The 11,435-nt window shown below is 43.7% G+C and overlaps 1 protein-coding gene across 1 annotated transcript; it reads left to right on the top strand.

Moving 5' to 3' along the window:
- The first annotated feature begins 7,835 nt into the window (after positions 1-7,835).
- KCNF1 (potassium voltage-gated channel modifier subfamily F member 1) lies at positions 7,836-10,689 on the top strand. The gene has a single exon (XM_040553399.1). The coding sequence runs from the start codon at positions 8,513-8,515 to the stop codon at positions 9,974-9,976; it is 1,464 nt and encodes a 487-aa protein (XP_040409333.1). The 5' UTR covers positions 7,836-8,512; the 3' UTR covers positions 9,977-10,689.
- Positions 10,690-11,435: the final 746 nt, after the last annotated feature.

Genomic DNA, 11,435 nt, shown 5'->3' with positions numbered 1-11,435 from the left:
GTAAAACAGAAAGGATAAAAGGTTTGACTCACCCATTGTCTAGACAAATCACTTAGAAACATGTGGGTTGGCTTTAGAGCCATTCAGATAATATAAAAATGTATTTGTAATCTGTTTGCCAAATTAAAAGTGTTTTTTGATTTGACTTGTTTGCAAGCTGTGAAGAAATACAATGTGTTGCCAGACAGCTGAAGGAGAGTAGCAAGAAAGTAAACAACTTGACCAATGGTCAATAGTAGATCAAAGGTAAGGTCAGAAAATTATTTCTAACACACCATTTGTCCTTCAGAAAATGTAGTTTGGATTGACTTAAAATTCCCTTTAAATTCCACTTGAATTCAGCAAACTGTTTTGTTCAGTAAAGCTAAAGAACACGAGGGAAAATGGAGATGCTGAAATCAGTTTTCCAGGGTAGGTTCACACAGATATCTGGACTTTTTCAAAGGCAACAAGTGTAAGCACATGCTCCCCCATGCTTTTCAAAGTAGTCATTAGGCACTACGGGAAACCAAGTTTGATTTTGCTCTTTGTGTGATCTACAATGCAAAGGTTCACTGATAAAAAAAACAACTTTAATCACCCCACATTTGCATGTTTTAATGCTTCCACTCAGCACAAGCTGTGCAAGCAGGAAGCTGGTGTGGTGACACCACCTCCTCCAGTCCCAAATTGCCTTCAGCTGGGACTATGGGCATCATCTCTGTGCTGGTTGCTGACCAAGAGAGTAAGCCTGAAGAGCTTGCAGGTGGGGGGGGCTCCTGCAGACAACTGTGCCACCAGCAGCTGGAAAGCATCAATGAAGTGCTCCAGGGCATCCCGCAACAGCTCTCAGTCCTGCAGGATTTAATGAAGTAAAATGTTCACAGTACTCCTCCATGGGTACCGCAAGGGTAATTTCATATTTGTGAAGATGTGAACTCTGCCTCTACTACTGCCTATAGACCTTCATCTTCTGGTGTCCTGTAACACAGTGTGCTCATTGAAAGAAGGAAAATTATAACTATACTCACAAGAGCCTGTGAGAATTGCAGGCTCTGCTGAAACCTGTATTTTCCTCAGTGCTGCAATGTTTTCTAAGATCAATGAAAGTATTTTATTTTTTATTACTGTTACAGCACACTGATGAAATGTTTTCCATGTTTTGTTGTTGTTTGTTTCGTTTTTTACTGTTTCCTTTACAGCTTCTTCACACTAGAAAATGTTTTCCTATTTTTCCTGCTTTCTAAGCACACAAATCAGAGTGCTTTTGATTGTTTACTGAAAATTATTTGATCATATTCCTTATTTTGATTGCCCACAATAAAAATATTAGTTCATATAAAAAACCTCTATTGTGAAATGGTGCACACTAAGCCATTACACATGCTCTCCTTGTGCAGAATTAAGAGCAATAGCTTGGGCAAAGAATTATTAATCACTGTTCAAACTCCAAACACAGTAAAAGGCAGTGGAGTTGGATTTTTTTAAAGCAATCATATTCAAATAGAAGCATAGTGATCCCTCCCAACCTGTTGCCCAACAGGACTTAGAAACTGACTTCTCATCTTAGCTGCTGAACCATAGCCAACAGGCTGCCCGTTGCCACCTCCCTCCTTGTCACCACAATGCTGGTCTTTCCTGTGAGTCAAATACTGTGAACTACACGAGTCAGTAGTGATGGAAGTATGCACCTTTCGGAAAGCCAGCCCAGTCACTTCACCAGTGCCACTGCCAAGAGCAGTCTTGCATGCACCCCAGTAACGTTTGCATCTCTTTGAGGATGGCTGGGATGCCCTTGTTCAGCCTGGCAAGCAGCAACACCAGCACAACACAGGTCCTTTGAGAAATTGTGCAGCATGTGGTGATAAAAGTCACCAGCAGATTTGCAGAGCCAAGCACTCATAAACTGGAAGATGCCAAAGCTGAGGTCACGCGTACAAGTTGTATCCACCTGCCTTGTGAATATTCATTATGATGTGGCCCCTAATTACAGGAGCACACACAATTTTTGGACACTAAATGACAGAAAAATCCTAGCTTGAGTAATTTTTAATTTTTAAGCCATTGTCTATGCAGCTGTAAGATCAGTCTTGTCACCTACTTTTTCTCTTTTCTGTGTGTATGCAACATTCAAAGGGAGATATAATAATAACTGAGAGCTTTCAATGACAGTATCTAAGAGCAGAAAGCAGACTTTCAGTCCTTCCTTAAAGCATGGTGACTGAAAACAAGACATGGTCTTTAAAAGTTTTACAGCCTCTCCAGTTTTCATCCTATTCAAGATTCACCAATATGCTTAATTTGAACGCAGCTGTTAGGTTCTTGCAGTGGAGGCTGCATCTTATTTATTTAAAGCCATTTACATTAAGTCAGAGATTTAGCTTGTCCCCTGAGTGGTCACTTAAAGCAGGTTTAATTGTATGCAAAAATAGACTCATTAAAGTCAAATGGAAAGCAAGGCCAATTAAAATTTACAGCAAGCTATTACCCATCTTTTAATAAGGAATTAATTAAAAGATCTGCTAGAACAAATTGGCTGGGTATGTACAAATTTTGTACTTGAAAAAGAACCAGTGTACCTAAGAGAAGGGAAAAGAAACTAGGAAAGGACTTGTTGGATCTGAAGTAATAGTCATGGACAAATATGTGAATGTGCTGGAGACAAGGACACATAAAGCCAGATGCATAAGGTGAAGTTATTCTGAGATACCCATCTCAGTTCAGACGGTTCATAATCTCCTGCTTTTGACATATCAACCTGAAAGATACATTTTAGGTGTACTAAAAATGTAGATTTGTTTTCACTTGCTTTCATTTGATGGAGCCCTTCTTTTCCCATATCAAGGGATCGGAAAGACTCACCCATTGCCAGAAATTTCTGCTGGTGATGGATGTGTTTCATGCTGAGGCTCAGGCTCCCTCCATTAGGCTATGGCTATATACACACACACACAAGATCACAAGTGGTCAGGAGGGTTTCCTGTTAGAGTGTGCCCACAAGACACCTCTCCCCCACACACCATGGTGCTACCTTCCATGAAAGCAAGTCGTGCACTGTTGTCCTTCAGATGTGGTGGGTACTTGTATGGGGTTGGGCTCTGGTGTTGTGGGAATGGCCCTGGGTGAAAGGGAAGGCAACATGACTTTTTCTCATAGAGAGCTAAAATGGTCGGCTCTATCGCAGAGCAATCTGTAAGGATAAAAGATATGATTTGAAAATGGATTTGCTATAGTGGGCTACAAACAATAAAACAGCACATTGCATTAGCTGGATTCATTTTCCAAAGAGAACATGCTGGATGGTCAGTGGTGTCTGAGAGTTTTTTTGCTAACTGCTAGAAGCTGTCTTAGATTTGGAAACCCTGAAGAATTTTGAAAGCAGTCTTTCAAGCTCCTCTTATTAAAGTCAGCTGTAATACAGGGATCAGAGTAGCTGCTCTGGATGATCTGCTCTTTCCAAAGCCCAAGAAGATATTGTTAATTGATCCTTTTTCTTCTGGATTATCTGCCTCTCGTTTCTGGTAATTGGTGTGAAGTAATTATATGGTGCTTCCCCTACACAGAACCTTGTGCTATCTGCCATCAAAGCAGTGTCTGTGCAGCTGCAATATTTATCCCCAGAATACCCCAAGGACAGAAGGAAGACTAAGACATTTCCATTCTCTGTTCTTTTGGTCTCTGATTGACATTTCTATGGTATTTTCATGACATGCACTTGTCTTGAGCAGCTTCCCGTGGTTTGCATCTATCTATTTAGGTTGGATATCAGTAAGAATTTATTCACGGAAAGGGTGGATAGGCATTGGAATAGGCTGCCCAGGGAGGTGGTGGACTAGCCATCCATGAAGGTATTTAAGAAAGGTAGATGTGGTGCTTAGGGACATGGTTTAGCAGTGGATATGTAGTGTTAGGTGGATAGTTGGACTTGATGATCTTAAAGGTCTTTTCCAACCTAAATTATTCTATGATTCTACCTGAAAATAAGTTGTGTTTTAGGTGTTGAGGTCTCTTGCTGGATCCACCACAGTTCCAGTCTTGTGGGCGTTTTTTGAAAAACATACATGACAAAGCAGAAGTGTGTGGTTATATTGAGTAGGAAGGGGTTATACTGAGTAGATGGAGATTATATAGAGTAGGAACCACGATCATCCCAAACCTGCCGTGAGTTCTGCAGTCTCTGAAGGCCACACGACTGTGTCTGGCTTGGAAATCATAGTACCAGAAAAGAAGGTACCCAGTGGTAGCAGGTGACTGAGCTCACCTCTCCACACGGACTCTGACGTTATCTCCCCAGGGCTGGCTTCTCACCCATTGGCTCCCCTTCACTCACTGGTACTGCCCGTAGCTCCATGGGGGAGCAGCTGGGTGCATCATCCATCTGGGCTTTGGGATCACAGAATGAGCTAGACCAAACCACAAGACGAGTAAGCTCTCTTCTAAGACTGGCCCAAAGCCCAGTGGTGGAGGCTCTAACTGGGTGAAGGACCTGGTGCTGCCGGGGAGCTGTATCAGAGCTTCTCCTGCACCTTGTGGAACAAGGTCCCTGGGGGCCCAAGCCCTCCAGGAGAACCCAGCAATCCAGGATGTTGCTCTCCCGAGCCCCTCCCTCAGGCTGCAGTTTTTGAGGTCCAGCTGAGCACCCTCCTTCTCCCTGAAGGAACGAGTCAGAACCACCGCCAAAACTTAGCACATCTGCACAGGCTGTTCTGAAACAAAAAAACGATGTTGAAAGGAGCCACTCCCCTGTTTCTTATCTGGCCTGTAGAAATTCAGTTCCCAGCTCTCATTGCTTCCAGCAGAGGTGGAGCATGGCTTGACCTGTTTGTCCAGTCCCAATAAATCAGCAGAATTTGGATTTTGAAGCCCTAATACTTGAAGTAAACTGCTCCTAAATGAGTTGCAGGGCATTAATTATCTACTGAAATTATTAGATCAGAGAAGCTCTATTTTCATGGATAAAAAAATGAATTAAATTAGTGAAAGAATTTTTTTACTGCAAGTCATTCATTCAGTTGTTGTTTGCTGCTGTGCGATAAATCTGATAAAAAACATTTGTCAAGTAAGCTTGTTTTGCTCTTTTCATCTACAAAAACAAAATCTTAATTCATTATGATTTTTCCTGACCCTCTCTTTGGATCATTTTAAAATGCAACCAGATCGCTAAAGCTTGACAGTAACGCCGAAAGGTGTAAAGAGCTCTGAAAAGGTGCAAGACAAGGGAGAATAAAGCACAAGGATTTTAGCAGCCGCATAAGTAGTCTTTATAAGGACTGATCTGGCATTTCAAAAATAGTTTCTTTCCAACCTTTCAAGAATGTGCTGAGATTTATCATTTGAGAGGAGCTGATTTCACCTTTCAAGCTGAACAATGTGCGTGCTAATCCTGCACAAGTATTTTGTAGGTGTTTGTTCTGTAAAATTACACTGGTGGTGGGAAGATTTTTTGGAAGTGAAGGTGGTGCTTTCCGGGGCGGTCATGCTGGACTGTACCTTGACTTGTTCTTGCTACCTGGAGAATAGCCAGAAGATCACTGTTATGAATCACTGATCACATAGAGTAGGTGTCTGAGGCAGTCAGATCTGAGGCTGAGAGCCTAAAGAGCCTGTTTCCATACACTGATGCAGCCTGACAACATTTTAAAGCTAACTATCCCAAATGTTAGCTTTATTTTGAAAGAGCCGGTATCCAGGAACCTCATCCACATATTCCCCTGGGCAAGCATGTCACTGCTATTGTCATCTTAAAATGTATTGTGCTAAAATCTAGCTAAACTGTTCATGGTAGTGGGCAAGAAAATCCCATTCCAGTGTATGATTAGCTGGGTAAATATTTACTGCTGAGCCCATAAATAGTTTTTTTATTTGTTTATTTTATTTTTTTTCCAGATCCGCTAGGTATTTCTCTTGGCCCAAGAAGTTTGAAAGTCTCAGTAAACATATATGAGCCTGAAAAAAAATAATCAAGTTACACCTCATGTTATTTCTACACTATGTCATACTGTCAGGAGCACCAGAGGTGGCACAGACCTCCAAGGACTAAGAAATGTGGCTCAGGTGCAGGCTGGTAGGTGTTTTCCTGGGACTGTCACTTGAATAAGGCATCCAGCCTCTGCTCTTACTGTTCCTTGTCCTCTGTGCTAATCTGCAGCATGGATATGAATGAGACAGCCCAGGCATTTGAAGATGACGGAGCTATGGTTCATGCACACCCTCACTGGGTGACTGGGTGTTACATTTACTGTGTGGCTGTAACAGAGCAGCAAGAACGCACTTCCCCTGGGCTTCAGGTTTTGCTCTATAAATTGGTGCACGGATGTGTGACAGACAGTGAGAAAGGACTTTGCTCCTGTATTTCACAGGTTTCCTGAATTCACCTCTGCCTTCGCATGTTTTCACTCTCCTCCCTCCTGCGAGAGCTCAGGGACAAGGAAGGTCACTGCAAGGTCTGGAAGGCGCTGGGCCAGTGCTTTGCCTGTGTGTCTCCCAGAGCCTGAACTGTCTCCAGGGTGCCGTAAGGCACTCGGGGCTACGTGCATGCACCATGCCAAGATGAGGTCCGGCACATGACTCTCATCAATCCCCCACAAGTGGAAATCACAGAATCATTAAGGTTGGAAAAGACCTCCAAGATCATCTGGTCCAACCATCACCCTGCTACCAATGTCACCCACTAAACCATGTCCCTAAGCACCATGTCCAACCTTTCCTTGAACGCCCCCAGGGACGGTGACTCCACCCCCTCCCTAGGCAACCCATCCCAATGCCTGACTGCTCTTTCTGAGAAGAAATGTCTCCTCATTTCCAACCTGAAACAGGGCACAGGGTGCCCCCCAGGCTTCCCCTCACTGGGTGGCACGATGACGGTGGGTACATCACAGCTACCACCTTTCTCCCAGGACAGACACAAGCCTAAAGAAGCAAAACTGTCACTTGGGTTGGCACCTCGCTATTCCCCTCCACTTACAAGCTTTTCTGAGGCCAGTAAATGGGCAAAGGCCAAAACCTACTGAAGCTGACCACTCTGCTGTGGCCAGAAGCAGTTCACTAATCACCTGTGGGGTTTGCAGGATCAGAGTCCTCCAAACTCACTAAAATGAAAGGACAGTCAGATTTAAGGACAATAAAAGCAAAGACAAGAGCATGGTGATGGGCCTACCTGCACGTCGGGCTCCAGGGAGCACGTGTCCATCAGATCCTGAATTTGGAGAAAGCAAAAGGAAAGGGGAGTGCTTGCTCTTTCACTCCTGTTTGTTACGTGCTGTACGAGGTGCAGAGCACTATTCCTGGTAAGCAGCATTCACCGGGAAGCCATCACAGGGATCATAAAGCACTCAGACACTCCTCGAGGTCAGTTGAATGCAGATCCAGAAAACACAGCTTAAAACGAGGACACAGACCTTTGGGAAAAGTGCATAGCATGCACAGAAAGTTTTGCCCTGTCGCTGCAGTGAAAACTTCACGGTCCCTGTTCGGTTCTCAGTGGCACGGGTACAAACCTACAGTAACTCAGTGTCCTGACAGGGAATTACTCTAGGCTTGCACGAGTTCCTCTGAGAGCAAGATTTATGCTTTGTATTTGTTCCAAAACACCATATATATTTTTTTTTTCTCTGACTTATGCCATCAGAAGAAAATGTCTTTCCCGCAGAAGTGCTGCACCGCGGCTCTCAATTACTTAGAGATCCTCATGCTTTGTGTTTGATTTCTAAAAAAAAAATAAAAAAATTATACAAAAGCGTTCAAGTGCACGGCAGCTTAGAAGCACCTCGTTTTACAGCCGGGCAGGCGTATAAATAGCCGAGCTGTGCTTTGTGTGCAGCTGGTGCTTTGCTGGGTTTGGCCAGAAGAGGGTAGGGTTGGGAAAGGAGCTCGCAGCCCTATTGTGTTGGGAAACAGCAACGGGAAAACAAGCCCAAGTTTCTCCTCTGCACACTTGCACCGACCGGGTGCGAGAGTCAGCAGACAAACTCTGGAAGACCTTAAAGTAAAAAGAGAGCGGAAAGAGAGAACCCAATTAAAAAGCAGCTTTCTAGGGAAGTCTGTGGCACCGAAGAGGGAACCAGCAACAGTTTTCTCTGGGCTCACCCCGCCGATGGTCTCCCCAAGAACTGTCAGTCACTTTGCATTAATCAGAGCACAGGATTTATTTCTCGGCCGTGACTTCCAACCTGTGAATAAATAGCACTTTAGAGAGAGAATGGGACCTGAAAAGACTCTCGAGCACTGAGCAGAGGGGTGAGTTTTGCTGAATGGTTTCTTCTCTTTCAAATCTGCTGGAGCTTTCTAACCTCCTGCTTTCAGGCACGGCAGCCCGATGACTTGTCTTTTCACTGCAGCTTGTTGCATACCTCACCAGGCTTTCGTGACCACAGGTTTGTTTCTGTAGCCTTTCCCACCACGACTCCAGGTCAGCCTGGTAACGTTTGCAACAGAGCTGACCTGGTGCCAATCTGCTTTCATGAGAAATTAAACCCACAAAGCTTTGAAACCAAACAGCGGGCTAAAAATAAGATAAAAATCCAATACAATTAAAATGGCAGGTGACTCTCGGTTTCCAGATGTGGACACTGATGTCTCAGAAAGGAATGAAGAGACGGAGATTGTAGTCAATGTCGGTGGGGTGAGGCAGGTGTTTTACGGAGATAACCTGAATCAGTACCCAGAAACGCGGCTGGCAGAGCTGATCAACTGCTTATCAGGGGGATACGATAGCATATTCTCCCTCTGCGATGACTATGATCCCGGAAAGAGGGAGTTTTACTTTGACAGAGATCCAGATGCTTTCAAATGCATTATCGACGTGTACTACTTTGGGGAAATTCACATGAAGAAAGGAATATGCCCCATCTGCTTCAAGAACGAGATGGAATTTTGGAAAGTGGATCTTAAATTTTTGGATGACTGCTGCAAAACCCATCTGAGTGAAAAAAAGGAGGAACTGGAGGAAATAGCCCGAAGAGTGCAACTGATTCTGGATGACTTGGGAGTAGATGCCTCCGAAAGTCGCTGGAAAAGATGTCAAAAATACATCTGGAAATTCTTGGAGAAGCCAGAATCGTCCTACCCGGCTCGAGTGATTGCCGTTCTGTCCTTTCTGTTTATTTTGATCTCCTCTGTTGTGATGTGTGTGGGGACCATCCCAGACATGCAGGTCACAGATGCAGAGGGGAATCGTGTGGAGCACCCGACCCTGGACAGCATAGAGACAGCCTGTATAGGCTGGTTTACCATGGAGTACGTGCTGAGGCTCATCTCCTCGCCAAATAAACTCCATTTCGCTCTGTCTTTCATGAACATAGTCGATGTGCTGGCAATACTCCCTTTCTATGTCAGCCTCACCTTGACCCACCTGGGAGCCAAGCTGATGGAGCTGAGCAACGTCCAGCAGGCTGTCCAGGCGCTGCGCATCATGAGGATTGCGAGGATTTTCAAGCTTGCACGGCATTCCTCGGGGCTCCAGACTCTGACCTATGCTCTGAAACGCAGCTTTAAGGAGCTAGGACTGCTCCTCATGTACCTAGCTGTTGGGATCTTTGTCTTTTCTGCCCTGGGTTATACCATGGAGCAAAGTCACCCTGAAACCTTATTTAAAAGCATCCCTCAGTCATTTTGGTGGGCAATCATTACCATGACCACAGTTGGGTATGGAGACATATACCCTAAAACAACACTAGGGAAACTGAATGCTGCCATCAGTTTTCTTTGTGGGGTGATAGCCATTGCCCTTCCCATCCACCCCATCATTAACAACTTTGTCAGGTATTACAACAAACAGAGGGTTTTAGAAACAGCTGCCAAGCACGAATTGGAGCTGATGGAGCTAAACTCAGCCGAGGGGAAAGCTGCAAGCTCCAAAAGCGAATTTGAAGGTCTTGTGAGGGAGGACAAGGAGGGTCCTTTTTATAGCAGCAGGCTAAAAGTCTCCCACAGCGACACCTTTATTCATCTCCTGTCAGAAGAGAAACACTACAGGACCAGGCTTCAAAGCTGCAAATAAAGTGTGAGCTGTTGTCAGCGCTAAGCTCTGGACGGGGACAACCTGACGATCAGCTATGGAAAGGACGCGAGGGATCTGTCAGAGTTGGGAGGGAGCACTGCTTTGCTTTTCCAATGTGAACGCAAATTAACCCTGGTACCTCCATCAGCAGTTGGTAAGACTTTGCTGTTATTACCCCAAATAAAATAGTAGGACTCCATTGGAATCAGGCTGCTTTATGATGAATGCATTCTGACAAAAACCATTTGTAACCATTTTAGAGACTGAAAAGTCCTTCCTGGCCGGTAAATGTTCAATGATCTGAATGTGCAGCATTGCCAAACCAGAACTCTGTACCTATAACAATAAAGAACAACATCGCATCGAGCATGTCTTCCGGGCTGTGTTCAATGCCTTTGCAGCTAGGAAATCCATTCCCTAAGAAATTAAAGCAATCTCTCACCCATAATAGATTCAGGTTTATAGCAAAATGTTAAAAGCAGTTTCAGCCTAGAGATATTGAAAGCATGAGCATATACCATGTGCAGAATAAAACAGGTAATGCATCATTTCATTTTTGTAAAATGTACCTTAGGGTTGACTTTTTGGATGTGTTCCTATTTCTAGAAAAAAAAAAAAAGTAACTTTAAACAGTACCCAAAGCTATTTTATTTTTTTTGGCAATGATGTAAACCAGAATCCATGTACTTTAAGAGGGAAAAGAAATAAATATTTGTTCTAGCTTAAATACAACATCATAATTTATGGTTGCAAGGATCTTTCAGGAAGGCTTTATACTCAGGTAAGTTTCAAAACTGTAAGTTAATTTGTAATATTTTTACTTCACTATTAAAGCAAGAGAAGTTTATAGGGGAGTTAAGTTGAGGTACTTCTAAACAGGAAAGTTTAGCTCTTTGAAAATAAGTGTAGAGATAGTTTCAGTAGAAGTAGTATCGTCTCCAGCTGATTTATGCTAAAAGTATCTGTCCAAATGAGCATAGTACTAAGTTATTAAAAAAAAAAGTGCTAAAAACAAAAGACATACACATAACTCAGCACGTCCCACCCCTACAATAACTGTATGGTTCTGTGAATGTTAGTTTACAGAGGTAATTGCACTAACTAATCACTGCCTTATTAATCAGCATATTAATCAACACTGGTGCATAACTACTACCCATTCCAAAAGCAAGCGGTTTCCACATGTGCCTTCATTTGGCTTGAGTAATGAGTGCAATAAATGGGTTGGCTCTCTACAGGAGAAATGCATTGAAACTAGGAGTTGCACCGGCTTAATCAGGAGGGTAGTTCTGGCACACAGATGCATTTATGTACATTAAAAGTAGGATCCCAGATGATAAAAGGACTAAGGAGGCTGTCCTTATTTGTCCCCTGTTGTGCCAAGCAGCCCCTTGTCCAGGTGGAATACAGCATGACCTGGGCAGATCATGCCTAACACCTCCAGGCAGGTCCCTGGGAC

Source organism: Cygnus olor, chromosome 3, assembly GCF_009769625.2.
Source record: "Cygnus olor isolate bCygOlo1 chromosome 3, bCygOlo1.pri.v2, whole genome shotgun sequence".
In the NCBI taxonomy this organism is placed as follows: Eukaryota; Metazoa; Chordata; class Aves; order Anseriformes; family Anatidae; genus Cygnus; species Cygnus olor.
This window is presented reverse-complemented; position numbering and strand designations above follow the sequence as displayed.